The 26,443-nt window shown below is 37.2% G+C and overlaps 3 protein-coding genes across 3 annotated transcripts; 2 read left to right on the top strand and 1 right to left on the bottom strand.

Moving 5' to 3' along the window:
- Positions 1-130: 130 nt before the first annotated feature.
- On the bottom strand, positions 131-6,043 carry LOC141397584 (diptericin-A-like). Its single transcript, XM_073974033.1, has 2 exons — positions 5,913-6,043; positions 131-407 (listed from the first exon to the last, which is right to left on the bottom strand). Exons 1-2 carry the CDS (start codon positions 5,994-5,996, stop codon positions 204-206), a joined length of 288 nt encoding a protein of 95 aa, XP_073830134.1. The 5' UTR covers positions 5,997-6,043; the 3' UTR covers positions 131-203.
- A 3,411-nt stretch (positions 6,044-9,454) lies between these two features.
- Positions 9,455-9,934, top strand: LOC141397585 (diptericin-D-like). The gene is made up of 2 exons (XM_073974034.1): positions 9,455-9,600; positions 9,661-9,934. The coding sequence occupies exons 1-2, from the start codon at positions 9,526-9,528 to the stop codon at positions 9,862-9,864; spliced, it is 279 nt and encodes a 92-aa protein (XP_073830135.1). The 5' UTR covers positions 9,455-9,525; the 3' UTR covers positions 9,865-9,934.
- Positions 9,935-16,384: 6,450 nt separating this feature from the next.
- LOC141397583 (diptericin-D-like) lies at positions 16,385-17,029 on the top strand. Its single transcript, XM_073974032.1, has 2 exons — positions 16,385-16,531; positions 16,752-17,029. Exons 1-2 carry the CDS (start codon positions 16,439-16,441, stop codon positions 16,953-16,955), a joined length of 297 nt encoding a protein of 98 aa, XP_073830133.1. The 5' UTR covers positions 16,385-16,438; the 3' UTR covers positions 16,956-17,029.
- The last annotated feature ends 9,414 nt before the right edge of the window (positions 17,030-26,443 follow it).

Below are 26,443 nucleotides of genomic sequence, written 5' to 3'. Positions count from 1 at the left end.
TGAAAATTTTCATTAAGGTGAAAACGAGTTCAGAGGCAAGAGGTGTGAAGAGGGTGAAACTCCGTAAACACAAATTATTCTTTGTGTTTAAATTCGTAATTCTCAAACTAATGAAAAAGCTATAAAGATATATGTTATATTCATTTGTTTTATTTCATTAATATACATATAATTTTGCCATAAATTTCCCAAATATATTTTATCTAAAATCTATAGGTGTAAACACCACCACCACGATAGTCAGGACGACTGTTGCCATAAGGTCCACCCAAATGCTGAGAATAACCTCCTGTCAAGTCAACTGAATGTTTGCCATTTTGACTTTCCCAAACATTTTTTCGAACATCAGCATTGACATTGAAGCCATCCTTGCGGGAACCACCACCATTGACATGAACTTGGGGATCCTAAGGAAAAACGGCAAATAATAACATTAAATCAAACCGGAACTTGGAATAATAGCATTTGTTTAGTCCGCACTATAGGGACTGGGGGGAACAAGTGTTATCGAGGCTCCCCAATGGAGCCAGTACGCCCAATGCGTACGAGTGGCCGTCAATATGAAAGAAATAGAAATAAAATAAAACACGATAGTTTTTAGTAAAAGAGTTTGGCTCAATTGCCGTTGTTTATTTAATGGTAAACAATATTACCTTTCTACAACGATATGTAGCAATGCTTACGAAAAAGCGCGGGTGTTGTTGCTTGCAAGTCAAGCTGTCGATCGATTCTTTCTTTTGTTTTTTTTTGTTAGTTTATGTTGACATCTGCATAGATGCTTCAAGAGGGCGGTTGTCAAGTGAATATTCGTTGAAATCTCTCATACTATTACAGGGGTGTAATAAATGGGAATGAGGAGATTTTAAGGAATATGTCTATGCAATTCATAGGACCAATTTAAATGTAATAATCAATTCTAACTTAAACATTTGCCGCCTCCCTTGAAACATCCAAGTGTTTTAACAGATTCCATTATAACGATATATGTATACAAAAGTATTAAGCTGTAGTATAGTGCAGGCGTGAGCATAACCTTTTACATTTTTTCAAACAATTTTTTTTCTTTTTTTAGCATATCATTTTTTCAAAAACATTCTTACATGCTAAACGATGGGCCATGAGGGACCCCGGGCCATTAGGGATCCCGCGGTAAATATGGCCATTAGGGACCATGTGATAGGCTTACAAACTAAACGATTGGGCCATTAGGGACCCCGCGGTAAATATGGTCATGAGGGACCATTCAAGCGACTGGGCCATTAGGGACCCAGTAGTTGTGCAGATCACTATAGACCTGGCTAACGAAAGGGCCATTAGGGACCCTGCGAACGATAGTGCAACGTGAGCTAACGTTCGTTATGTTTGTTTGAGGCCGCTTTACAACTTTTTTTCCGTACGATTTACGAAAACGACAAATTATGTGACAGGGCCAGTAATGATCCACCCAAACGATGTATTTTGAGCGAGCAGTGAACCAGACCAAAGTCGAAGAGAATGATTTTTAATTATCTTCGGGTACAAATCTGCTCCTATCAAAATATCTACGGGACGCGATTCGCCGAATTGAGGATCTGCCAAAACTATATTTGTCACGTCTTCGTTAAGGTCCGAAGTGACCGAAAATGTTGGAAGATTTCCCGATATCGAATCTACAACTAACGCCGAAATTTCATAAATAGACGACCTGTCACCACAACTACGAAGTTTCAATGTACAACTTTTACGACATGTAGCTGCGACAGTATTATTTACTCCAGATATGGACGACTTATTGGAGTGGACCTGGAGTCCCAGATCCTTCTGAAGTCGTTCCGAAACGAGAGACGACTCAGAAGCGGGGTCGATCAACGCCCTAACAGGAAAAGAAGCACCTTGGTGAACGATATTCACCAGTGCTGTTCCCAATAGAACTTTTCTTTTCTGCCTGACGTGGAAGGATTGTCGAACTACATTATCGACCGATGTCGACGGAGCGCTAGATGTAGACGAACTTGTGCTACAATTTAAGGTTCTACTTCTTCTTCTGGGAGTCACAATTTGACTCGGACTGCTCACCATAGAGCGATCTCAGTGCAATAGAGTGTTATGCCTCTGATTGCACTTGCGACAAGAACGACTTTTACAATTTTTGACCTCGTGTCCCTTCTGAAGGCAATTCACACACAAACGATGCCTTTTGACCAATTTATATCTTTCCAACGGCGTACAATTTACGAACCGCTGGCAAACATTTAATTTGTGTTGTTGCTCTGCACAAAGAACGCAACAAGTCTTGGGCGACGATGGAAGAGGTGTCGAGAATAGTTTGGGACTGGGAGAAGAGTAAGGAGAAGAAGTACAAGATTTAGGAGACACTTTACAAGTCGAATTATACAAAGTGCCAACACTTCTCATCTCATGCAAACACAGAAGAGTACGAATTCTCTCTGTCAAGAATGCATCTAATTCAGTGTTCACCAGCGAGCCCCTACGGAGAGCAACTGAGCATACATTACCGTGTGTTTTGGATTGAAAGTTACGATAATTTGCTCTCAGTAGCAGCTCGCTGGTGAACACTGATCTAATTCTTTCCAAGTTGAAAGACGAGACTTATTTTTCACACTCTGCTCCCATAAAGCATAAGTGATCTGAGGCAATTTTTGCAAACAAATGAAAACCACAATCGGATCCCAATTATCCGTAGGTATTTCATAAATTGCCATTGCCGAAAGGCAACTATTGATCCCGCGTTGAATAGACTTAAGTCCCAAACTAGTTTCCTGATCCAACACAGGAAGCGAAAACAAAGATTTTAATTGATTGTGGACGAGCAACCGTGGATTATTATAGGTGGAATTCAATTCATTCCACGCAAGATTAAAACTCCGATGAGTCAAAGGATACTTCGAGACGATTTCTCGAGCCTCACCACTAGTTTTACTCACCAGATGACACAAGCGTTCAATATCTGTCACCTGGGAGTTATTTATATAAACCACACTAAACAAGTCTCTAAAAGTGGGCCAATTAAGAATGTTTCCATCGAAAACTTCAATATCCAAAGGAGGTAACGCAAGATTATGAATGCTATCAAATTTTGGGAGATCATGAACAAAGCTCGAGCCTAATCTAGGATTCCCAATACCAAATATTGTGGAACTAGTCGCTTGCGTGCCAACATCTTGAGAGGTGTGATGCGGCGAACTCTTGTTTTTAACATTTATATCACAAGACTGTTTTTCCGAAGAAATATCGCCTGGATGTTCCGTTAAGGAATCTACCGAACTATTTTTCAATGAGTTCAGGGACAATTTAGATGATCTACTAAACTTTGACAACAAACAATTTATTATTGAAGAACAATTAACATATGTTTGATACGACTCCTCATAAATGGACTGAAGTTTCTCGGGACTTTCTATACGAGAGAGGCATTTTTGAAAAGTTTCCTGAAAGGTTTTCCACAATTTTTAAATTTCCTCACAATAAACTTCGAGGCCATAAAAGTCAAGTTCGTCTTCCTTTAATGTACTGAAGTGTTCAGCGAATGTCACGATAGACTTGGAAGCACGAATTAATAAATGTGGAGGAGTGAAAGCCATATTAGTGAAAACTAGGAAAAACAAACCAACAAAATGGCGAATGACACAAAAGTACAAAAATATAAAGCCACAAAGAAGAATGAAAATAAAATATATTATTTTTCACAAAACCAGAAATGTTCAAGCTACCTTTTGTAGCGAAACTTTCAGAAAGAATATTTTAAACTATATTTAAATCGGTAAAATGTACACTAAAATATATTATTTTCAACAAAGGGATAAATTCTCAAACTACCAATTGTAGCGTCTATCTAAAAATTGCAATGAGAAATTTTAAAACAGTATTCAAAATTCCAAAAAGTCTCTAAATTTTGCAAGCGAAAAGCAACTAAAAATAGAATTGACAACTCTAAGGGTCTAAGAACAACAAATTTGTCTAAGAACAACAATGGGAAATTTAAAATTAATAGTTAGATCCAAAAATGATGTATAATTTGTAAATTACCATTTAGTTGACGAGATTATTACCAAAAACGGTACGAGGCGATATGAATTTGCATTAAAAGCCAATAATAAATATCTGCTTTCGACCAAAATGACACGAACTAACTACCTATTGTAGTGTATTTGCCAAAAAATATAACTGGAAATTCGAACAATATAAGAATTCCAAAAAATTATAAAATTCGAAAATATTTGAGTAAAAACCGCCCTACTCAAGGAAAAGTCCAATGGACCAATTGTAGGGTGCGTGCAATATCAAATGCAGACAAATAACTACCGAATGTAGCTTATTTGTGTCCAAAATTCAATGAAAGTTTCAAACTATATTGAAATTCCAAGAAAATATAAAATTGCCAAAATTCTGTTTAAAAAACACCCTACACAAGAATATGTCCAATTGAGCGACTTTAGGGTGCGATTTTATACAAATAGCCACCGAATGTAGCGTATTTGTGTCCAAAAATGCAAGAAGAATTTCAAACTATATTGAAATTCGAAAAATATACAAATCGAAATAAATACGTTTTAATAACTCCCTACACAAGAAAATGTCCAATTGACCGATTGTAGGGTGCACGCAATTCTAAAATGTCCAAAAATTTTATTAAAATGTTCCCTGACACCGATTTATTATATTTACCATAAAAAATAATAAAGTGTGTCACAGTACTAATTTACTGACCGAGTACTGTGTAATAATACACCGGCGGGAGACTGTGCAATAAAAACGGACACGACAGAAAGAGGAATGTCCAAAAATGCAATATTTATGCGTACATGCGTGTTTGTATATATTTGCATGCAAGCCACTTACTGACCGACTAGACGGTACGACAGAGCGACGATGCTGGAGTATGTAGCTATACAAGCGTGTGTGTATCAACACAGAAGGGACCACGAATAGGCCGTGCAGTGTAAATATGTAATCGATGTATTGATGAATATACGTTTGTATATTTACACTGCTAATGCTAGCGAAAACAAATCAATGCAAAATAGAAATATTTTTGGGAATATTTTTTACACCTTTTGCAACAACAATAAGAAACAGGTAAACGACAATTTAGAGGAAAATAAACAAAAATTAAAGCGAAATATTTAGAAGCAAATATGTATTATTTTTGTTTTGATATTTCTATTTCCGTATGTCTGTCCACGATTTGGACTTTGACCGATTAACAAAAAAGAGGGAATCTATGACGTTGTAAAACGACCGCACAAACAAACGAACACTTGTGTTTCTTTTTATTTATTGCTCACTTTGCACTATTCGTACCGATGGTAGTTGAAAGCTGCAATTATGTTGTGGACTGTATTTTAATTCCAAAATTATGCCAACTGGAATATCCGGCTCGATTGGATCAAATGTTTATTCGGCCCGAAGCGACCAAATGTTTAGTCCGCACTATAGGGACTTGGGGGGAACAAGTGTACGTAGGCTCTCCCAATAGAGCCAGTACGCCCAATGCGTACGTTTGGCCGTCAATACAAATGCAAAGAAATAGAAAATAAAAATAAAAACACGATAGTTTTTAGTAAAAGAGTTTGGCTCAATTGCCGTTGTTTATTTAATGGTAAACAATATTACCTTTCTACAACGATATGTAGCAATGCTTACGAAAAAGCGCGGGTGTTGTTGCTTGCAAGTCAAGCTGTCGATCGATTCTTTCTTTTGTTTTTTTTTTTTTTTTTGTTAGTTTATGTTGACATCTGCATAGATGCTTCAAGAGGGCGGTTGTCAAGTGAATATTCGTTGAAATCTCTCATACTATTACAGGGGTGTAATAAATGGGAATGAGGAGATTTTAAGGAATATGTCTATGCAATTCATAGGACCAATTTAAATGTAATAATCAATTCTAACTTAAACAGCATTTTTTATTTTACCTTTATCTGTTGTTGTGGTGGATCAGCTGCACAGGTAGCAGCAATAATGCAAGCCATGAGTGCAAAACAGCCAACGAATTTCATTTTGAATAATGTGTTTGTTCTGTATTGAAGATTGATTCAAAACTGATAGTGAATTTTTCACAAGCTCAGTTTTTATAGATCAGACCATTATCGCTTTTTCATTTTCCTATGAGTGTCTAAAACTACTGGGGAATTACTTGTTTGGTATGTCGTTCGTAGAATTTGTGGAATCTTCTATTCACATAGTTATTTTTGCTTGGGGGCTTTTCGAATGCAAGATATTGGTTTTTTGTTTACCATCAGACCTTATTTTTTAAGTGAAGAAATTCGAAGATATCCATAGGACTATTACAAGGTTACCCCCGTTGTCCAGGCCAAAAAACATTCTTCATGATTTTTTTTTTTTTTTCAAGAAAACTACCGACGTTTTTCTCTACAATAGGAAATATAAATATTACATTTTTCCGACAAAGGGCCGACCCTCTTGCTACATCGGTGCCCCTCAACTAACATGAAATCCATGATGAACAATTCTGCTCAATTAAAAGCAGCCTTCACCAACGGTAAACATGAGATGAAGGAAACAGGGGGCTGCAGAGACGACATGCAGTTACTCTTCCGTTACTTCACATTTGAAATGTACGCTGGAACTCTGGTGCAATTTTAGCTCTACTTGCGTTTATTCTGATACCAGAAACCCGCAACAGATTGCGTAAAATCTGAGAGTCAGGACCTCACGCTTCCAACATGCGAAAATCATAAACTTAGTGTGTGATAGTAGTCTCGGAATGATTGCATACTTAAACAGGTAAGAGCTAAGTTAGAATCGGTAGGGTCGACCTTTTTATGCCCTCCACCATGAGATGTATTGTAGAAAAATTGAACAATAACATAGTTTCCCTTCATTTGTGAAGGTATTAAAATCTCCGCCACGTTAGGGATTTCTCCTAGGTGAAGTGGAATATGCTAACTACAGTATATCGGGAGGTACCGTTCTATGGGGGCTATGTGAAGGCTGGACTTATACACACAAATTTCAGGTGGTTGATTTTATACCCCCAACGAAGACTAAATACCAAATTTCGGCCATTTCGGTGGGATATTGAGGCCACAACCTTCAAAATACCGATAATCGGCAGGTACCTTTCTATGAGGGCTATGTGAAGGCTGGACCTATACCGAAACATTTCAGGTGGAGTGTTTTATACCACCAACGAATTGTAAAAAGCAAATTTCAGCCATTTCGGTGGGATATTGGAGCTACAACCTTCAAAATACCGAAAATCGGGAAGTACCACTCTATGGCGGCAATATGAAGGCGTGGACCTAAACCGACAAATTTCAGGTGAACTGTTTTATATCCCCAACGATGACTAAATACCAAATTTCGGCCATTTCGGTGGGATATTGAGGCCACAACCTTCAAAATACCGATAATCGGCAATTACCTTTCTATGAGGGCTATGTGAAGGCTGGACCTATACCGAAACATTTCAGGTGGAGTGTTTTATACCACCAACGAATTGTAAAAAGCAAATTTCAGCCATTTCGGTGGGATATTGAGGCTACAACCTTCAAAATACCGAAAATCGGGAAGTACCACTCTATGGCGGCAATATGAAGGCGTGGACCTAAACCGACAAATTTCAGGTGAACTGTTTTATATCCCCAACGATGACTAAATACCAAATTTCAGTCATTTCGTTCGGATATTGAGGCCACAACCGATACCAAAGCTGCTAGGAGTAATAGTAACTTCTATACCAAAATAATAAAGCACTATCTTACAAATAAAACTTAAATTAATAGGAGGTCACGCCCCCATTTGTATATCATTGATATATGGTGGTAAATACATTTGTTCCGTTTCTGGAATCTACTCACAGATAAGTTCTAAAGAGCTCAGACCTTCATCAGGAATATGAGCGATATGACAAAAAAGACCTCATTAGGACTACATGCGGTAAAAATTCTAAGCAATTAAAGACCAGGAGAGCCTTAAACTTACCTTAAGCGACTTTGATTGAATTGAAAATATTCGAGATTTATTGCGCAGCACAATGATAGAAGGAAAGTAGTAGCTGAAGCTCTGCTCAAAAAAATCTTCATAGAAGTTCAGTAGGTTTTCTTATAGAAGATCAATATGGCTTCCATGAATGACCAGTCGGACTTACGTAGAAGAAATGTTAGCCTTCTTATTGATGATCAGTGGGGGAGGTACAGGCAAAAGTGGACCGATATAGTCCATCTTCAATGGACCAAATGGAGGACTCTCTTTAAGAGCCATATTTGGCATCCGGTGAGGTACCGGCAAAAGTGGACCGATATAGTCCATCTTCAATGGACCAAATGGAGAACTCCCTCTAAGAGCCATAGTTGGCGACCGTAGGATTTTTACAGCTCAAGGGCAATAGTCTTATTATGTACTAACACCCGATAAAAGTTATACTATCGTAATTTGAGCCGCGAAGACTGTACAAATTTCAATGACATGTCCGTAAACTTCGCATTAGCGAAAATTTTGAAAAAACATTTTCTGAACATGATTTAAGAGTGTAGAAATATAACGACGAGCAAAGGTTAGACTAATGCCAACCTCTCTTTCGACAGTTATCAGGCACTTTGGTTAGTCACAATGGATTTTTGTGGATCTTTTAGATCATTATGTCAGGAATCATGTTCTTTTGGAAGAAGTTTTACGATGTGCAAAGTTTCGGCCCAAGCGCATACTAAATTCGGAAATTTGAGTTGGTGTTGGCAGGATTATTTAGATCTATTGGGACATTATTTCAAAAAGTATGTACATACATGCACCCGAAAAAAATTGCACCGTCGCTTAAGGGGCGGCGAGCACAACCTGCTGCAAAAAATTTCATGACGATCCAAGAAGTGATCCTGAGCTGCACTTGTGCCAAAAATTTTTAAATTTTGTGTGGGAGGTACCTCCGTAGGAATGTACCGATATAGTCCATTCCAAAGTGTACATGTGGGATTTTTGCCATAAATGTAGGGGTAAGTAATCGATCCTGCTTGAAACCTCACGCTAAAGGTACAATTGCCAGGGATCTTTAGAGAACCAATTGCACTAAAAATTGTCTCAACATGAATATTGTATTAAAAATAAAGTCAAAACATTGAGTCAGATCACATTGATTCATCCTCAAACTGAGTAGAATATAGCCTTTGGTACCTCAGTAGAGGTCTTACAAGATAACTTTAAGAACTTTTTTGAAGAAGATATATCATCCTCTAAGAGTTATTTCCACATATCATCAAAAATGTTGTAGCTTATAAAATTATCTTTTAAAATATAATTTCCATAGAATTAAAATACATACAATGTCTTATATTAAAAAAAATCCCCCAAAAGTTTCCGAAGACTGAAGTATAAGCAAATAAATAAAAATAAAAAAATAAGAAACAAATAAAAATACTGAGAGACAGAAATGCACCACAAGTGATTCCCCAATATTTTTAGAAGCTCAGCGATAAAGAAAACATACATATGTTTCGAGCTATATAAAAAGCCAGCTGGAGAATATCTCTTATCAGTTTCGAATCAGACTTAACAGACAGCACATCATACATAATGAAATACTTTGGCTGTTTCATGCTCTTGGCGTGCATTATTGCTGCTGTATATGCAGCACCGCAAGAGATAAAGGTAAGATAAAATTTTAATATTTCATGTTCTTTTTAATATTATTATTTATTTTTTTCTTAGGATCCCAAAATTTTTGTCAGCGGTGGTGGTTCCCGCAAGGATGGTTTCAATGTTAACGCCGATGTTCGTAAAAATGTCTGGGAAAGCCAAAATGGCAGACATTCAATTGATGTGACCGGAGGATACTCACAGCATTTGGGTGGACCCTATGGCAATAGCCGTCCTGATTTTCGAGGTGGTGGTGTCTACACTTTTAGATTTTAAATATTATGTTAGCTATTAAATTAATAGTAAGATTATAGAATAATAAATTATAAATTACAAAAATACAAAACACGTGGTTTTAGGTAGAACTTACCCAGCAAAATAAAATTAATTTATTTTGCAATGAAACTGTACATTAACAGTTTCTTCTCGAAGCAATGCATAGAGAGCCATGGCTCATACAGCCTGTTCTTCATATTTTGATAACACATCCGTTTTGCATCCACAACATCGAATTTATTGTATATAAAACATGTAAGAACGGGGTGCTACCGTGGTGCAATGGTATGCACACTAGGGTTATGACTTTTTTACAACCTCATATCCCTGTATCATAGCGTGATGAGTTTTGCCATAAGATTACATAAAATCTTAATTATAAGGTGATTCGGTGAAAAAACCTCACGCACAAAATGATTTTAAAATTTGAATTTATCAAAATTATGGACAATTTTTTGAAGTCACTGAAAACAGATATATAATTGGAAATAAACTTTAGAGCCACATGAGATAATTAAAATGACATAAAATTTATTTCTCACTATTTTTCATCAATTCTGAGAATCGTAAAAATTTCGTAAACGCTTTTATTCAAAAATATATTTTTTTTTAACAAAAAACAAAAAATTTAAAATTTTTTTAAAGTGACTTTTCGCGACTTTTTTAATATTTGAATGAAATAAACGTTATTATAGTTATTAGTAGGCTTATATTTATTCATTCGTGCAACAAAAAATAATTTTTTGAAAAAAAAAATTTTTTTCATTTCATATATTTTTTCAAAAAATTATTTTTTTTAAATCGATTTGTGCGTGAACTTTTTTTATATTTCAATGGAATAAATGATAGCATAGTGATTAATAGGCAAAAGTTCATTCATCCCTGCTACAGGAAATCATTTTTGAGGAAAAATGTCAAAAAGTCATAACCCTAATGCACACCCGCCTTGCATGCAGTAGGTCGTGGGTTCGGTTCCCCGACCATGTAACATCAAATTTTCAACGGTGACAAAATACCCCTCAGTAATGTTGGTGACATTTCCTGAGTATTTCAGCCATGTAAAACTTCTCTGCAAGTGGTGTCTTAGAACACACCGTTCGGACTCGGCGATAAACTGTAGGTCCTATATCATTGAGCTAATATGAATCGGGGTGCACTCATTGATGTGAGAGAAGTCTCCCTTGTCCCGACTGGGATGTTTGTGGAACAGTTATTATTATATATTATTATTAGAACGGCGTTATGTTCGGCCGGGCCGATGTGGCAATGTAAATTCTAATCTCATTTTATTTTATCGACCACGTACGAGGATGCGGTCTGCTTACCACATGTTTATCATTCTCAAGTGGACGGTATTTTTATACCTTACACCACAGTGGATGCGCCCAACGACAAAAATCAAATAGTTCATGTCACCATTTCGAAAATTTAAAAATACAAATCGCTTCTAATCGGCATACAGAAATAAGGCCATATTAAATAACACCCCAAATTGAAAATGAAAATAAGCCCCAAACAGATATATGGAAAACAACAACAAAACTTTTGGGGCCTATTTTCGTCTTTTTGGGTCCTTTTTTCATTCAGCTGTTGGGGCCAACTTGTCTTCACAACAAGTAAATCGATCATTTGAAAAATTGGGATCAAAATAATATTGGGGTCTAATTGCATTTTTCATTGAGGCCTTTTTGCAGATGTTTAGGGCCCAAATGTAATCCAGTGTTTAACAGAAAATAAATTGGTGTGATTTTTCGAAAGTTATTATGAAGAAAACTAACAAAAATTAGGGTGTAATTTCATAAAAAGAACAAAAAAAAAACGGTGCCCGGACATAACTCCCAAAATTCGTTGGGAGTAATGTCCGTGAAGTAATGCGGACATAACTACAAAAAAAAAAAAAAAACACAGAAATAAGTGCCAACGATTTTTTTTCTTAGTGTCAAAGTTATTTATTTTTTTTTTGCGAAATTTTTCATTATTTTCTATTGATCAATGAACGGTTATAAATTTTAGAAAGAAGTTAGAATATAAACGGCATTGTACATTTGAGAAGGCTTAAGTGCCAAACAATACCGAAGTTTCCACAAAATCTTCCAGATTTCATAAAAGTATTTAGAAATGAAATTATATCTAAATTTGTCAGTAGCATTTCGGAGAAATTTAACCAGACTACGGTATTCGACAAAGACATTTCGTATATAGAGTATATTAATTATTTAAATTGAAAAAAAAAATTAAATAAGGAAATTTTTATGTGTTTGCATTTTTTTACAAAATCTTTGTATTTTTTTTAAATAACAAAAATATTTTTGTAAAAATCGAGCGATTTTAATATTTTCGCCTGCGGCCTTTTTTCGGTTTTATAAAATTATTTGCAACTTTTTAGAAAAACTTTGTATTTACTACAAATGTGAAAATATTTTTGTAAAAAAATCGCGCCATCTTTGATTGTAAATGTGTATGTATTGAGAAATAATTTTAGAGGTTGACTTTATAAGAAAAAGGCTTCAAAAATACTTCATATCTGCAAATTTGTAATAATGGTTGTATAATAGAAGTTATCAAAATCAGTCTTTGTCTTCTAGCCATTCACATCCGATATGTCTGATGAGCTGAATTAAACCACCAGCGAAACGATCGTAGCATATTGGTTGGGTGTGTGGGACTTCGCTAGAATTTACTTTTTCAATTCAAACTCCTTAGGTCATGTTAGGTCGATTAAAATTCAATTAATTAAAAACGTTCATAAATAATAACAATCGTCCTAATAAGACCACAATAAGCGCCGTATGCGAATTTCGGTTTTATAAAAATATTTTTTTAGGAAAACTTTTTTAGAAAACACTAAAATTGTGAAAATTTCACAATTTCAAAAATGCATTTTGGCCCACTGAAATTTTGGGTCAGACATTGCATGGAATACCTTTGATCGGAGGGGACTGTCGAAAGCTGCTTTATAATCGACAGAAAGGTGATATGTGTCGATCTGCATCTCTTGGGTCTTCTCAAGGATTTGCCGCAGGGTAAATATCTGGTCAATGGTGGTCTTGCAAGGTCTAAAGCCACATTGGTATGGTCCAATTATTTCGTTGACCATTGGCTTTAGTCGTTTGCACAATATCCCTGACACTACAGGCAATAGGGAGAAGACGTATGCCCCTATAGTTGGAGCATACGGTCTTATCTCCTTTCTTGTGGACGGGACACAGGATGCTCAGGTTCCAATCGTCGGGTACGCGTTCTTCCTGCCAGATGGTGCTAACTAGCTGATGCATACACCATATCAGCACTTCGCCTCAGGTTTTAAACAGCTCGGCTGATAAGCCATCGACTCCTGCTGTTTATTATTCTTCAGCCGGTTGATTGCTGTTTTTACCTCATCTTGGCCGGGTGGTATGCATTCTATACCATCTTCTGGGTTTGGATCTGTGGTAGCAGCAGATTGGAAAAATGTTCCTTCCATATCCTGAGCACGCTATCTGTATCTGTTACCAGATTACCTTGCTGGTCTCTACAGGAGGATGTGCCTGTACCAAAGCCATCTGTTTGATGTTTCACTCTTTGGTAGAATTTTCGGACTTCATTCTGGCTCCTGTACATCTCGATTTTTTCACACTCCCGCTTTTCCATTTCTCTCTTTTTCTTGCTGCACGGACGTTTCTCTTCTCTCCTTTTCTCCCGATATCTCTCTCGTGCGCTACGAATTGCTACTGATTGTAAAGTAGCTCTATATGCCGCATTTTTCTCTTCGGTAGCAGCACGACACTCCTGGTCATACCATGAATTCCTTTGTGGAGGTCTCTGGAATCCAAATATGGATTTTGCGGCTGTTTGCATGGAGTGGGCAATATTTTGCCATTGTGTTGTTATGCTATAGGGACGAGGAGTACTTTGATTAAGCAGTTGGGCCAGTTGAGTGGAATAAGCTGCGGCTATCTGTTGTGATTGCAGCTTACCGATGTCCAACTTCCGTGTTGTGTCTGTTCGCACTTTGTTTGCAACGTTTAATTTGGTACGTACCTTTGCTGCAACAAGGTAGTGGTCCGAGTCTATGTTTGCACCTCGGAACGATCGTACATCCAACACGCTTGATGCATGTCTTCCATCTATCACAACATGATCAATTTTATTACTTGTTCTTTGATCTGGAGACAGCTAGGTGCCCTTATGAATATCGAGATGATTAAATCTGGTACTGCTAACTACCATGTTTCTTGCAGCTGCAGCTGTTCTATGGATATTGTTTGAAGTCATGGACGTACATATATCGACAAAGTGGAGAGGTGGAATATTTTATTTTCGGTTGGTTTTTGAGGTCACAACCTTCAATATACTGAAAATCGGGAGGTACCCTTCTATGAGGGCTATATTACTATATTATACATTTCATCCATTTCGGTTTGACAATGACGCTAAAACCTTAAAAATACAGAAAATCGGAAGGGAACGTTCTATACCGACAAATTTCTGGCCGAAAGTTTTATGTCCCTAATGAAGACAAAATACTAAATTGCAGCCATTTTGGTGGGATATTGAGGCCACAACCATCGAAATACCGAAAATCGAGAGGTATCGTTATATGGGACGCTATATCAAAACGTGGACCGATATTGCCCATAATCACAACCAAACATCTTAGGTGTAATAGAAATTTCTATACCAAACTATAAAGCTCTAACTTAAATATTGCGAGCTGTTTATTTATACACCCAGACGTATGGACAGACGGACTTGATTATATCGACTTCGAATTTTATGCTGATCAAGAATATACAGTATTAGGGCGGGGAGATTTGTGTGGAAGGAAAAACCCTACCGGGCGGGTCGCGTTTCTGATTCCTTGGATTGTACTGAGCAAAAATGTCTACTAGAGCATATGTCTACGGTGAAATTCGAGCATTCCAATTTTGACCTGAAGTTTTTTTATCCACTCTTTTTGTTTGATATTTTGGCATAAACAGCCTTACCATTGAGATTTTCGACCCCGCACTAAGACAAAAATTGCAACCAAGATAATAATTGATAACTCTCTAGCTCATCGCAAAAGCATTGGAACGTTTCTTAAGTAAGTTTTGGCTTTCAGACAGTGCAAATTTTTCGGAAAATGTCCATAAATGACACTGTGCTACAAAAGTTGACCCGAAAAATATTCAAGCGTTCTGATGCAATGCATCATCGCTGCACCAAAGCAGAACGTTTTGTCCAATAAGTCGAACTAAGAACAGACTTCCAAACGCACCGATCTTCTGATGTCTTCTTTAACTTAATCTTTGCATGGAGTTTTTCCTTGAGGGGTAAACCGTCAAATGGATCGTATTCATATGTCTTTCTGGCGAGGACATCTTTATTCATCCTGTTGACATGGCCCAGCCAACCCAATCGTTATAGCTCAATACGTTTTACTATATCGATGTCGGTCAGCTGGTACAGGTCGTGGTTTATACGACGCTTGTACGCGTATTCACCGTCAACGCATGTACATGTGTACACTGAGTCAGGCAGGCTAGACCAGAAGTCCAAGCCCCAAGATGGGGTGATATCTCCGGAACTGTTTATCCTCTACCCCTCCGGTATTCCGCAGCCTCCAGACGGCATTGAGATCTAAAGTATGCGGATATCATTACCACCATTTTCACGCGAGGAATATGCAAGTATCCGCCACTTAGTCTACGGCCACTATATTCATCACATGGGTTGTAGATAAAGAAACCTTCGGTCTTTGGTAAGCTATGCCGCGCCAGTATGGTCCGGAATATGATGGAAAATTATTCAAACCTGTCAGAATGCCGCCCTGAGAACTTCAACAGAGTGCCTCCTCATGTCTTCAGTAGACCATCTACAAAGATTCTTCGAGTACAACAACAGAATGGCAAGCTTTCGTTGCAGTACTTGCTCGGATGTTACCGTGAGAGGTTTCCTAATCACTATATAGGTAAGTCCCATATCATTGAGCTAATAATAATCGGGGAGTGCCTTTGGGATGTTTGTGGAACAAGCAAGTCAGAATAATTAGGCTCACTTCCTAAAAAATTTAAGCTGAAAAATTTAAAAACTTCTTTTTTCACCTACGAAATGCGAGTTCTATGCTATTGGGGATCTTTCCATAGAATAAAATATGTTACTGTTTTTTTTTTTTTTTTTTTTTTGTAGTCATAGGCTGACGGCATATAGCTGTCGGCAAAGCTGATTGATTCATTTTTTACTTTGTAATGCATTTATAAAAAAAACTAATTGTATAACCCATGAAAGGGTCATGTTGAGTGTTATCAATACAGTAAGATTTCAAGATACCGACATTGTATAAGAAATCCCCTATTTCTTAATAATACAAACAGAAAAGCTTGAAAAGCACAGCTCCGTCATGAATCATCTACGAAACATACATAATAATTAATAAAAATAAAATATAAAATAATTTCTGAGGGGAATATTGCCAGTGATTCCCCTCATTTAATTTCTAGACCACATTTCTTGTCAACTGTATTTTCCCATAAATATTGAAACAAATTCTAAAGATGCCACAGTTTGAAAAGACATTTCATTCGCTCTACAATCAAACAAAGTTATTAAAAAGATGAAATATTTCATTTGTGCATTCGTACTCTTGTGTGCCCTAAGCGCATTTGCACTTGCCGATGATAAATCACCACCACCGCAACAAATTAAGGTACGAACGAATTTGAATATCCAATAATAGGCCTGTTCGATAATTTCGCAAGTAAAAAGTATTTGCAAGTTCTTGCGAGTACTTGCAACTACTTCTCATTTCTCTTTTACTGAACAAGTTTGTTATCGAACAACATTTTGTAAAGGTTTGTACAAATTTGTACAAACTTTTGAGTTATCGTACAGACCTAATGTAAATTTTGAAATTATTGTCCTTTTAGGATCCGCAAGTAAATGTTAATGTTGGTGGCTCCCCCAAGGATGGCTACAATGTGAATGCCGATGTCCGTAAAAATATTTGGACCAGTGATAATGGTAAACATTCATTTGATGCTACAGCTGGTTATGGCCAACATCTGGGTGGACCTTATGGTAATAGTCGTCCTGATTATCGCGGTGGCGGTATTTACACTTACAGATGGTAGAAAATAAATGGCTAAATGCAATTAAAATTGCTTAAACTATGATTAAGAATAAAAAGAAACGTTGAAAAAGCAAATATTTTGAAAGGTTTGTTTTATGTAAATCAGGGAAATTTCCTCGTACAGATTTTCATCTATTAGTCGAACTTAAAGTAAGAGTCGGGATTTTCCAGTATCCTCAATAAATTTAATACTAAGCAAGTAAGAAAGTATCAGTCAGCTATGCAGACAGAGATATACTCTCATCCTGCTACTGTACATAGAAAAATAACAGAAGTGGTGAAACTAAATGTTCTAAGAGCAGATCCCCAGACCCCAACAGAGATATACTCTCTGCCTGCGAATCTACATAGAAAAATAACAGGACCGGTGAAACCTACGAGGGCGGTTCGGAAACTTCTTAGTCTATCAATGAAAGAGAATAGTATGTTTTTCAAAAATATTTTTATTTTTCAATATAATCTCCTGAAACTTGAATACACTTAGTTCAACGCTTTTCTAGCAATTCTATCCCTTGATTAAAATAGTTTTCCTCAAGGTCTTCAAAATAGTGGTTTGCAACTGTAATTGCATCTTCATTTGAGGTAAAACGCTTGCCAGCAAAGAATTTTTTTAGATTTGGGAACAAGTTAAAGTCACTGGGAGCTAAATCAGGAGAATAAGGTGGGTGGTCAAGCAACTCGTACTTTAATTCGTTGAATTTAGCCATTGTTAAAACACTCTTGTGCGCTGGTGCGTTGTCTTGATGAAAAATTATTTTTTTGTGTTGTAAGCCAGGACGTTTTTCTCGAATTTGTACATTTAATTGATCCAAAAGGTTGCAATAGTACTCTGAATTTATTGTTTTACCCTTTTGCAGATAGTCAATCAATAACATACCTTTGAAGTCCCAAAAACCGTTGCCATAACCTTACCAGCCGATTGAATTGTTTTTGCCATCTTTGGGGCACTTCCTCCAGCATCAGTCCATTGTTTGGATTGTTCTTTTGTCTCTGGAGTATAGTGGTGGATCCATGTCTCCCCACCAGTTATGAAACGACGCTTAAAATCCATTTTATTTCACTTAAAACTATCCAAACAAGCTTGAGAAATGTTCATTCTTATGCGTTTTTTGATCGACTGTTAACAAATGCGGCACCCATCTTGCAGAAAGCTTTTTCATCTGTAGTTCTTCATGCAAAATTAAATGGACTCGATCATTTGAGATGCCCATGATATTAGCAATTTCACGCACTTTTATTCGTCGATCATTTAATACCATATCATGCACTTTGGCTACAATTTCTGTTGTTGTTGCTGTTTTTGGACGTTCACTACGTGGTTCATCTTCAATGCTTCTACGACCAATTTTTTTCTGTTGCATATGAAGGAGCACTTTCACCTAACACATTCACCATATCATTATGAATGTCTTGTCCTGATAAACCTTTTTTATGTAAATATTTAATGACAGCAAGCATTTCTAATTTTTCCATTATAAAAAAATTGCGGATGCGTCTTTTTTGAACACCTGTTTCTATATGAAGGAGTTGCCAGATCGAAACAAAATTTAACATGTGTTCATAACAGAGATGGAAGTTTCCAAAACACTTAACTTTTTTCTGTTTATACCGCGCTTTTTGTGCTAGGGTAAGAAGTTTCCGAACTGCCCTCGTAAAAGTGCTAAGAGCAGATCCCTAGTTTTGAAATGAATAGCATTTTCGTAGTTGAACACCTGTTTCTATATGAAGGAGTTGCCAGATCGAAACAAAATTTAACATGTGTTCATAACAGAGATGAAAGTTTCCAAAACAATTAACTTTTTTCTGTTTATACCGCGCTTTTTGTGCTAGGCTAAGAAGTTTCCGAACTGCCCTCGTAAATGTGCTAAGAGCAGATCCCTAGTTTTGAAATGAATAGCATTTTCGTAGTTGACAAAAGAAGTTTTGGAAGTTTTCAGCGGGCCGAAATTTTCCACCGATAATACAGTCTGGACAGAATAAAATTATAGCATTGTATCAAGGACTTCTACGAGAGATGTATGAAGAATGGACTATAAATATTACGTAATTTTGGGGTCCATATCACAAGTAGTATTGTCTTCCCTTAACAAATAAGAAAAATATATAATTGTTTGCTGTATAAATAACTAAAAATATATATAATGTCGCAGTCATAATTACAATGACTTACTTAGTTGGCCTATTACAGAACATTTGTCCTATAAGCCGAACTAAGAAAAGATTTCTCTTCCTTTCTGTCTGTTGTTTTACTTTTTGGAAAATCGCGTCTTTCGATCTCGTCTTCCACTTGTTTGCACCATCGAAGCCTTAACCTGCTAGTTCTGCGTGTACCGCCATGTGACCCCTATTTATACCCTTTTTTAGAAGGTTAATCATCGCTCATTCTTTTGACATGACCTAGCAAACGCAATCGTGGTATTTCAATACGTTTAGATATACTGATGTCGTTGTATAGCAGATATAGCTCGTGGTTCATACGACGCCGATATTCACCATCAACACAGATTGGCCCGTAGATCTTTCTCACAAACCCATCATGCACTTCCTTATCTGCTTGCGTAAGTTCCCTGGCTACGGAACCATACAAAAAATCGCTGTAGGGATTTTTAAATGAATCGCGGTCAAAATTCACATTTTTAGGTGTTTTTTAGGTTTTCACGATTTCGCTTGGAAACCGCAAGTCCAATCGAAATGGAGCTAAAGAAAATGTTGTAGCTGTAAAAATTCTCCAGAGGATTGACGTTTATCATTTGTTCCCAGCCTGTACCATTTTTGAGATAAAGAAGCTCATTCTACATTTTTAGGTTTTTTGTTAGGGTTTCGCGATTTTGCTTGAATACGGTAAGTTTTATCGATATGGGACCTGAGAAAATCTTAAAGCTGTGAAAATTCTCTACAAGACTGGTTTAAGTAACTTATCCTAAGTTGTACCATTTTTTTAGATATATAAGTTTAAGTTGGGAATTTGCAGTAATGACATTGTTTTATAAGGGGGCGATACAGAATTGAATTGAATTTGAATTGTCCCAATTTGAACTTCTATATCTCAAAAACGGTAAGACCGACGAGAATACCATTAGGGTCAATCTTGTAGAGAATTTTCATAGCTACAACATTTTCTACCATTTTGATAGGAGTTGCGGTTTCTAAACAAAATCGTGAAAACCTAAACAACCCCTAAAAATATCAACATAAATCGCGATTTATTTAAAAAGCGCTCCGGCAATTTTTTTTTTGTTTTTTGATTTTTCTCATCTGTAAACATTGTAGTTTCAGAATCCGCAAAAACTTCCAAGGTGTAAACACCTTCCATTTAAAATTGTTTCAAGACCACCGTGTACTTTTATCGAATTACTGTTTATTTTGTTGATATACTCAGTATACATCTATACCTCGTGGGTTACTATTGATCTGTTCCAGAACCCGCAAGAATCTACTATTTTTTACTACGATAACAAATTTTCTTTTATGTTATCGGAAAAAAAATAGTAAAAATTAGTCGATTCTTGCAATTCTGGAACAGACCATTTGTTGTTCCATTATTTTGAGCTACTATTTTTGACTTTTGAATTCTACTTCTTCGAAGGTGTCATCCAACGCTTAGTTTTAACACTGATTTGCGTTATGACCGATTGACCATTGAGTAATTTTATAGAAAAACAAACACGATGTGGAACCTGCTATCAAAAAAACTTAACTAGATGCCGAAAATGTGACTTTGGACTACATGTCATTTGTTTTGGGTCGCATCAAACTTAGTTATATAATAAAACCATGTGTCCAAAAGTGGCCTCAAAAACCACTTTTTTTCCAAAAAATTAAAAAAAAAACCTTTGAACATACCGCTATTATTTCACATTTCCTTCCAAAATAATATAAAAGTACATTTAAGGGCAAAACCTATAGCTCTGCGTGTTGCGTGTGCGTTCAAAAATACAAAAACAAAATACATGTACATTAGGGTTAGTCATTTTTTTTAGATTCAAAATCTGTGGAAATAGCATATAGGGCAGGCAAAAACAAGCAGAATTGCGTTTTTACTTTTTCGAAATTGTGAAAAAACGTTCCGCACAAAATGCAATTACTTTAGCTCAAAACCAACTTTTTTATTTGATTTTTAAAATTTGATAATATTTTTTTTTAAATAAAATACCGATCATTACAGCTAGTTCGGTTAAAAATTGTAGCTAAAATTCTCAAATTTCTTTCGGAAATTCGTATAAATGGTATAGCGGCAAAACAGCTTTTTTTATTTCATTCGGTATTTTTGCTTTAAAATTTTTGACCCAGTTATCACTGTTTCTTTTGGACATGTTTGCAACTTTTTTTTAAACGACATGGCGATGTGAACACAAACTATGAAAACATAATTTAAAACTCAAAACGATATAAATTATGTATTATGACATTACTTCTGTATTGTCAAACTTTTATTAGAGCAACTCGTTTAAAATGTTTAAAACTGGGAAATGAAACCGAGTTACAAATTTTAAAATCGATGTAGCTTAAAAACTAAATGACAGATTTTTGATCAAATTGCATATTTGAAATCGATGCACTAAAACCAACTAAAAAAAATTATTCCCAAGAACAACTATTGCAGAAAAAAATTTCTCAAATTTAAAAATTTAAAAAAAAGTAAACTAAAAAATTTGTTTTAGCTAAAGTAATTGCATTTTGTGCGGAAGGTTTTTTTACAATTTCGAAAAAGTAAAAACGCAATTCTTATTATTTTTGCCTGCCCTACATGCCATTTCCACATAATTAACCCTAACCCTAATGTACATATTTCAAATTGAGAACAACAACAAATACATGTATTTTGTTTTTGTATTTTTGAACGCACACGCAGAGCTATAGATTTCGCCCTAAAATGATCATGATAAAGCAAGCCAAATTTGCATCAGTTGGCCAATACAATTCTTCTTATTTCACAACCGATGTTGTGTGTTGTGTTTACGGTGATGCCGATGTAGAGGAATTCTTTTACTACCTCAAAATTATAGGAACCAACTTCCACCGTTAGCCGGAGCTCTATGGACACATTGCGCGTCGACAACATCAAGTTGGTCTTCCCGCTGTTTACCATCGACCTTCTTAAAGGTATCAGTTACTTCTTTTACTGATCGGTGCATGATGTCTATATCGTCAGCATAAGCAAGTAACATGTGGCTACTGGTGTAAATTGTGCCATTTTTTAACGTTTGCATCTCGTGTAATCTTTTCCAGCAGGATGTTGAAAACCTGCTTGATTGGTTCTAGAGGTTCTCTCTTGTAACGTTGGACCACTCATTGTATATAATGACGATCCTGACATGTATGGATGGGGGATCCTATCCGCCTCATTGCTCTCCACAGACCGAACTATCGCGTTATATTTTGTCAACAAATATTCTTCATCTGCACCCCAAGTGCTCCTGGATAGAGACTTGACAAACCTGTTCCAACACTTCCTAAACGAAGTACGACGTGAACGTGCGCAGTTAGTGGTCGAAATTCTGCTACCATCGACCATGACATTGATCTCAGTGTTCATCTCCGCAGTTCACGTGGTGTACAGAGTGGCGGTAGATTCAATGGCAGATATTTGCATATTTCTCGCGTGGAAAAACACGGTAAGGTCGATCAAGGAGCTCAGACTTTCATAAATGGCATTAGGGAAGATACACGACGCCAAGATCGAACAATAATTTGCATACGTGACAAACGCAATGCCCTCTCGAGGGGTGGAATATCGGTTTGTACAATTCACATTTGCTAACATCCTTGCCTGGCTTCAGCATTACCATTCAGATTCCTTTAAGGCTCAAAGCTATGGATGATTTAGCGTTCCTAATGGCATTTGCAACAACATTAATTATAAATTGTGATGGTTCCTCCTCGGCATCGGCAGGAAAAGACCTAATGCATCGTAGTACTCTTCTCTTCGCCCACTCGCTTCTAAAGTGCTCAAGAAACTGTATATTAAAGTAACTTGTGCGCCTCTAACGTCGCTAACGTGACTGAGGTCCTATCTTACTTCGTTGAATGGTTCGAGAGCGACTTAAATGTTGCCCACAAATCACATATCCCGACTCCAATGCTGCAACTTTTCTGATGATTTAACCACTAATTCTCCCCGACCAACATCTTAACTTGCAGTGTCAGCTCCCTGACTCCGGGGTTTACGCGGCTGGCTTGTCAAAGCTCATCAAACATGTATTTGTTCATGCCCCTACCCAGCCATGGCAGGAGGGATTTTCATAACCTAGAAAGAGAGGTCCAGCATTCCAAGAGAGAACCCCTAGTTCAACAAGCCTATCAAGCAGGTTTAAATGGCATTCACACAAATGCATTTTCAGATGCCATAAACAGTTATCGTGAATGCAGTCCTCGGATAACATCCGCCAATTATCGAAATTATCTGCCACAATAAACCAGACTATTTTTGACTCAACTACGCTCGGGATGGTGTAGCCGTCTAAATTTCTATAGGGCAAGCAGCATACGGTACATGCCCCACGACACACCGCACCTTTTCAAAACAAACCTACTCAACTAACTCCAGTATCTTTGTGGTTACAATCCATCGAAGCAGTCACGTTCATAGAACTGGAGATAGATCCAGCAGAAAAACGAACATACATAGGTGACTCCATCACTGGAGGTTTACTGATGGAGATAATAATGGGGAGATGGTCTCACCAAAGGGAAACGAATCTTAACTGGGCGTTTGCCTTGGCAGCTGGCGTTCTGCTGTAACTTTTGATTGTGTGGGCAACTGCATTATTGTGAATGCTATTCAAGCCTGCCTGATAGGCTTGTTGATCTGGATGTTCTCGCGTATACCTCTGGACTCACTCTCCAAATCATGAAGACCTCTCCTGACTTGCTTAGTTGGGGGAAGCCTTTCGACTTGATCGTGGCAGGGATGCCCACAGCGATAACACCCGATCAGATAATGCATCGACATCATCTTTTTTTGTCGATGCACTGGTAAAATTGTCGACATAAACATACTGTCGAACGTTACACCCTATATCTTGGAGTAGTTAGTGGTCGGAATTAGGACACCATCGAATAACATATTCAGGCGGGGTCTCACCCGCCCAGTTTATGAACAGTGTGGCAGTGGATTTAGCAGCGAATATTTTCATATTTTTAAAATGAAAGAACTACACTAAGACAGCTATGTAGACATTTTACCTATCAAATATGCATTCGATGATAGGATGATAGGTATGGAATTTCAGAAAGGTAGATGTTAAACCGTCACCTCGCCTTGGGGAACTCCCTGTTTCAGTATACGGGGGGTTTGACTTCTTTTTTATTGGGCTGGCATCCTTGCTGGCTTTAGTACCAATCTGCCAAATTTCCTGGATTCTGGGTGTCTAACGGGTTATTCAAGTTGCTTAAACATCAGAAGGTGTGTAGCGAGCGGCTGCAGCAGCGATGGGTAGCTCTCTGAAGCGATGATTGGTAAATTCTCTGAAGACTTGAAGTCTTCGGAGGATGAACCACCACATTTTACAATGGATGTTGTTGCGAATGTCATCAGCAACGCTAAATCATCCAGAGCGTTGGACTCTGATGCAATCTTCATTGTAATGCTTTAGCGTAGACAGTGCAGCAAAACTGTTGCTTTTCTCACAAAATAATATCCCTGAAGATGACTGTCGATGGCAGTCGAAATATTGGAAACAATAAAAATTAGAGAACAAACAATAAAATAAACATTGTTTTATTCGAAGACCTTAAGCCAAACTAACCCTCAACATATAGTAATGCTGAAACATTTGGAGGAGTCGAATATCTCATCATAGTTCTCAACCTGCAGCTGCCAATCACATCGTTCCTGAAGTTTTGAAAATGGGCAGGGTCGTACTGCTACTGAAGCCGGGCAAGGATGCCAGCAAAGGCGCATCGTACATACCGATTTCGCTTTTGTTGCTTGTAGCAAGGACCCTTGAGGCTTTACTCCTCCCCAGCATCAAAAATAGCTATCAATTTGCCTATTATTAGTATTGGTTCCATAAGCAGGACATCACGACAACAGTGCTGCACGCCATCTCCACACATATTAGTCGAGGATTCAACCAGAGCAAGCCCTGTGATAGAACAGTGATGGTGACGCAAGACTTACCAAAAGCCGTTGATACTCTCAAACACTCGAGGGCATTGTGCAGACTACCCTCCGGCCAAGTTTGAAACGTACGTACTTGGAATTCAGGAACAAGAATTCCACCTCCTCCAGACGGCATTGAGATCGTAACGTATGCGGATGAGGAATATGCAAATATCCGCTACTAAATCTACGGTCACTCTATTCAGCACATAGACTCCAGAGGCGAGCACTGAGTTGAATGTCATGGTCGATGCAGAATTCCGACCACCAACTACCCCAGGTATCTAGGGGTCATATTTGACATCGTGTTCAAGTCGTCTGGGCATGTCACAGCTATCTGCGACAAGCTGAGATGTAGTAAGGTCATCAAGTCCCTAGCCAGCAGCACTTGGGGTGCAGATAAAGAAACCTTGCTGTTGACAACATAAAACGCGATGGGTCAGTCTGTAGTAAGCTATGCGGCGAAAGTGTGTTACGCGAACATAAGCGCAACTTCATGGAAAAATATTGAAAAATGTCAAATGTCGTCCTGAGAACTGCAACAGAACGCTTGCTCATGTCTTCAGTGGGACATCTACATGAAGAGACTAATGATCTGTTTCTCTAAGACGATTCGATTCCAAATTCGTTCGAATTGCTATCAAATAACTGCTCTTGTAAAAAATGTTTGCGTGATTGAAAATAAAAACAACTCAAACATTAAAAAAAAACAGTAGTTTGGTAGTTTTTCGAACGAATTTGTATTCGAATCGTCGAAAGAAAATGAATGCGAACGAAAAACACCTAAAGTTTGCTTTTCATGGTAATATTGACTTTGTTTTGGCTTCGAAGCAACTACAAAATCTTAAAATCGTACACGAGTTAAGTATAGTACACATTGACAAGCAAAACTGACAGTCATCGAGGTCTATTTCGTGAATATCAAAGCCTAATTGAAAAATTTCTTTTATAATCTCTAAATAATATCGTAAATATTGTATTTCAAACGTTTTTTGCTAAATAAAAGTTGTTATTTGCCGGAAAATTGTCCTTAAAGTACGTTGACTGTCAGTTTTAACTGTTAGTGTGTACTCCCCTTTAAGTACATAGTATTTCTTTCGTTTTCATTTTTGTTCGACATAGTAGGTCTGTTCGTTTACTCAATAATTTCTACAAGTCCAGTAACATCTTGTACTCGACTAATGTCTTTTGCATGGTGCTGTAAAGTAAACGAACAACATCCAGTAACAATTTGTACAAATTGTAAGTAAACGAACACACATAGTGAAACAGGTCTAAAAATCGTAGTCGACTTTTGTCTGGAGGGAAAATCGCATAATCGATTATCTTGTGATCGATTATCGAGTTTGCCCATAGATTGTTGACTTGGCGGTTTTACACTTTTG

Source organism: Musca autumnalis, unplaced genomic scaffold, assembly GCF_047663935.1.
Source record: "Musca autumnalis isolate F117 unplaced genomic scaffold, ASM4766393v1 scaffold_3, whole genome shotgun sequence".
Classification (NCBI taxonomy): Eukaryota; Metazoa; Arthropoda; class Insecta; order Diptera; family Muscidae; genus Musca; species Musca autumnalis.
This window is presented reverse-complemented; position numbering and strand designations above follow the sequence as displayed.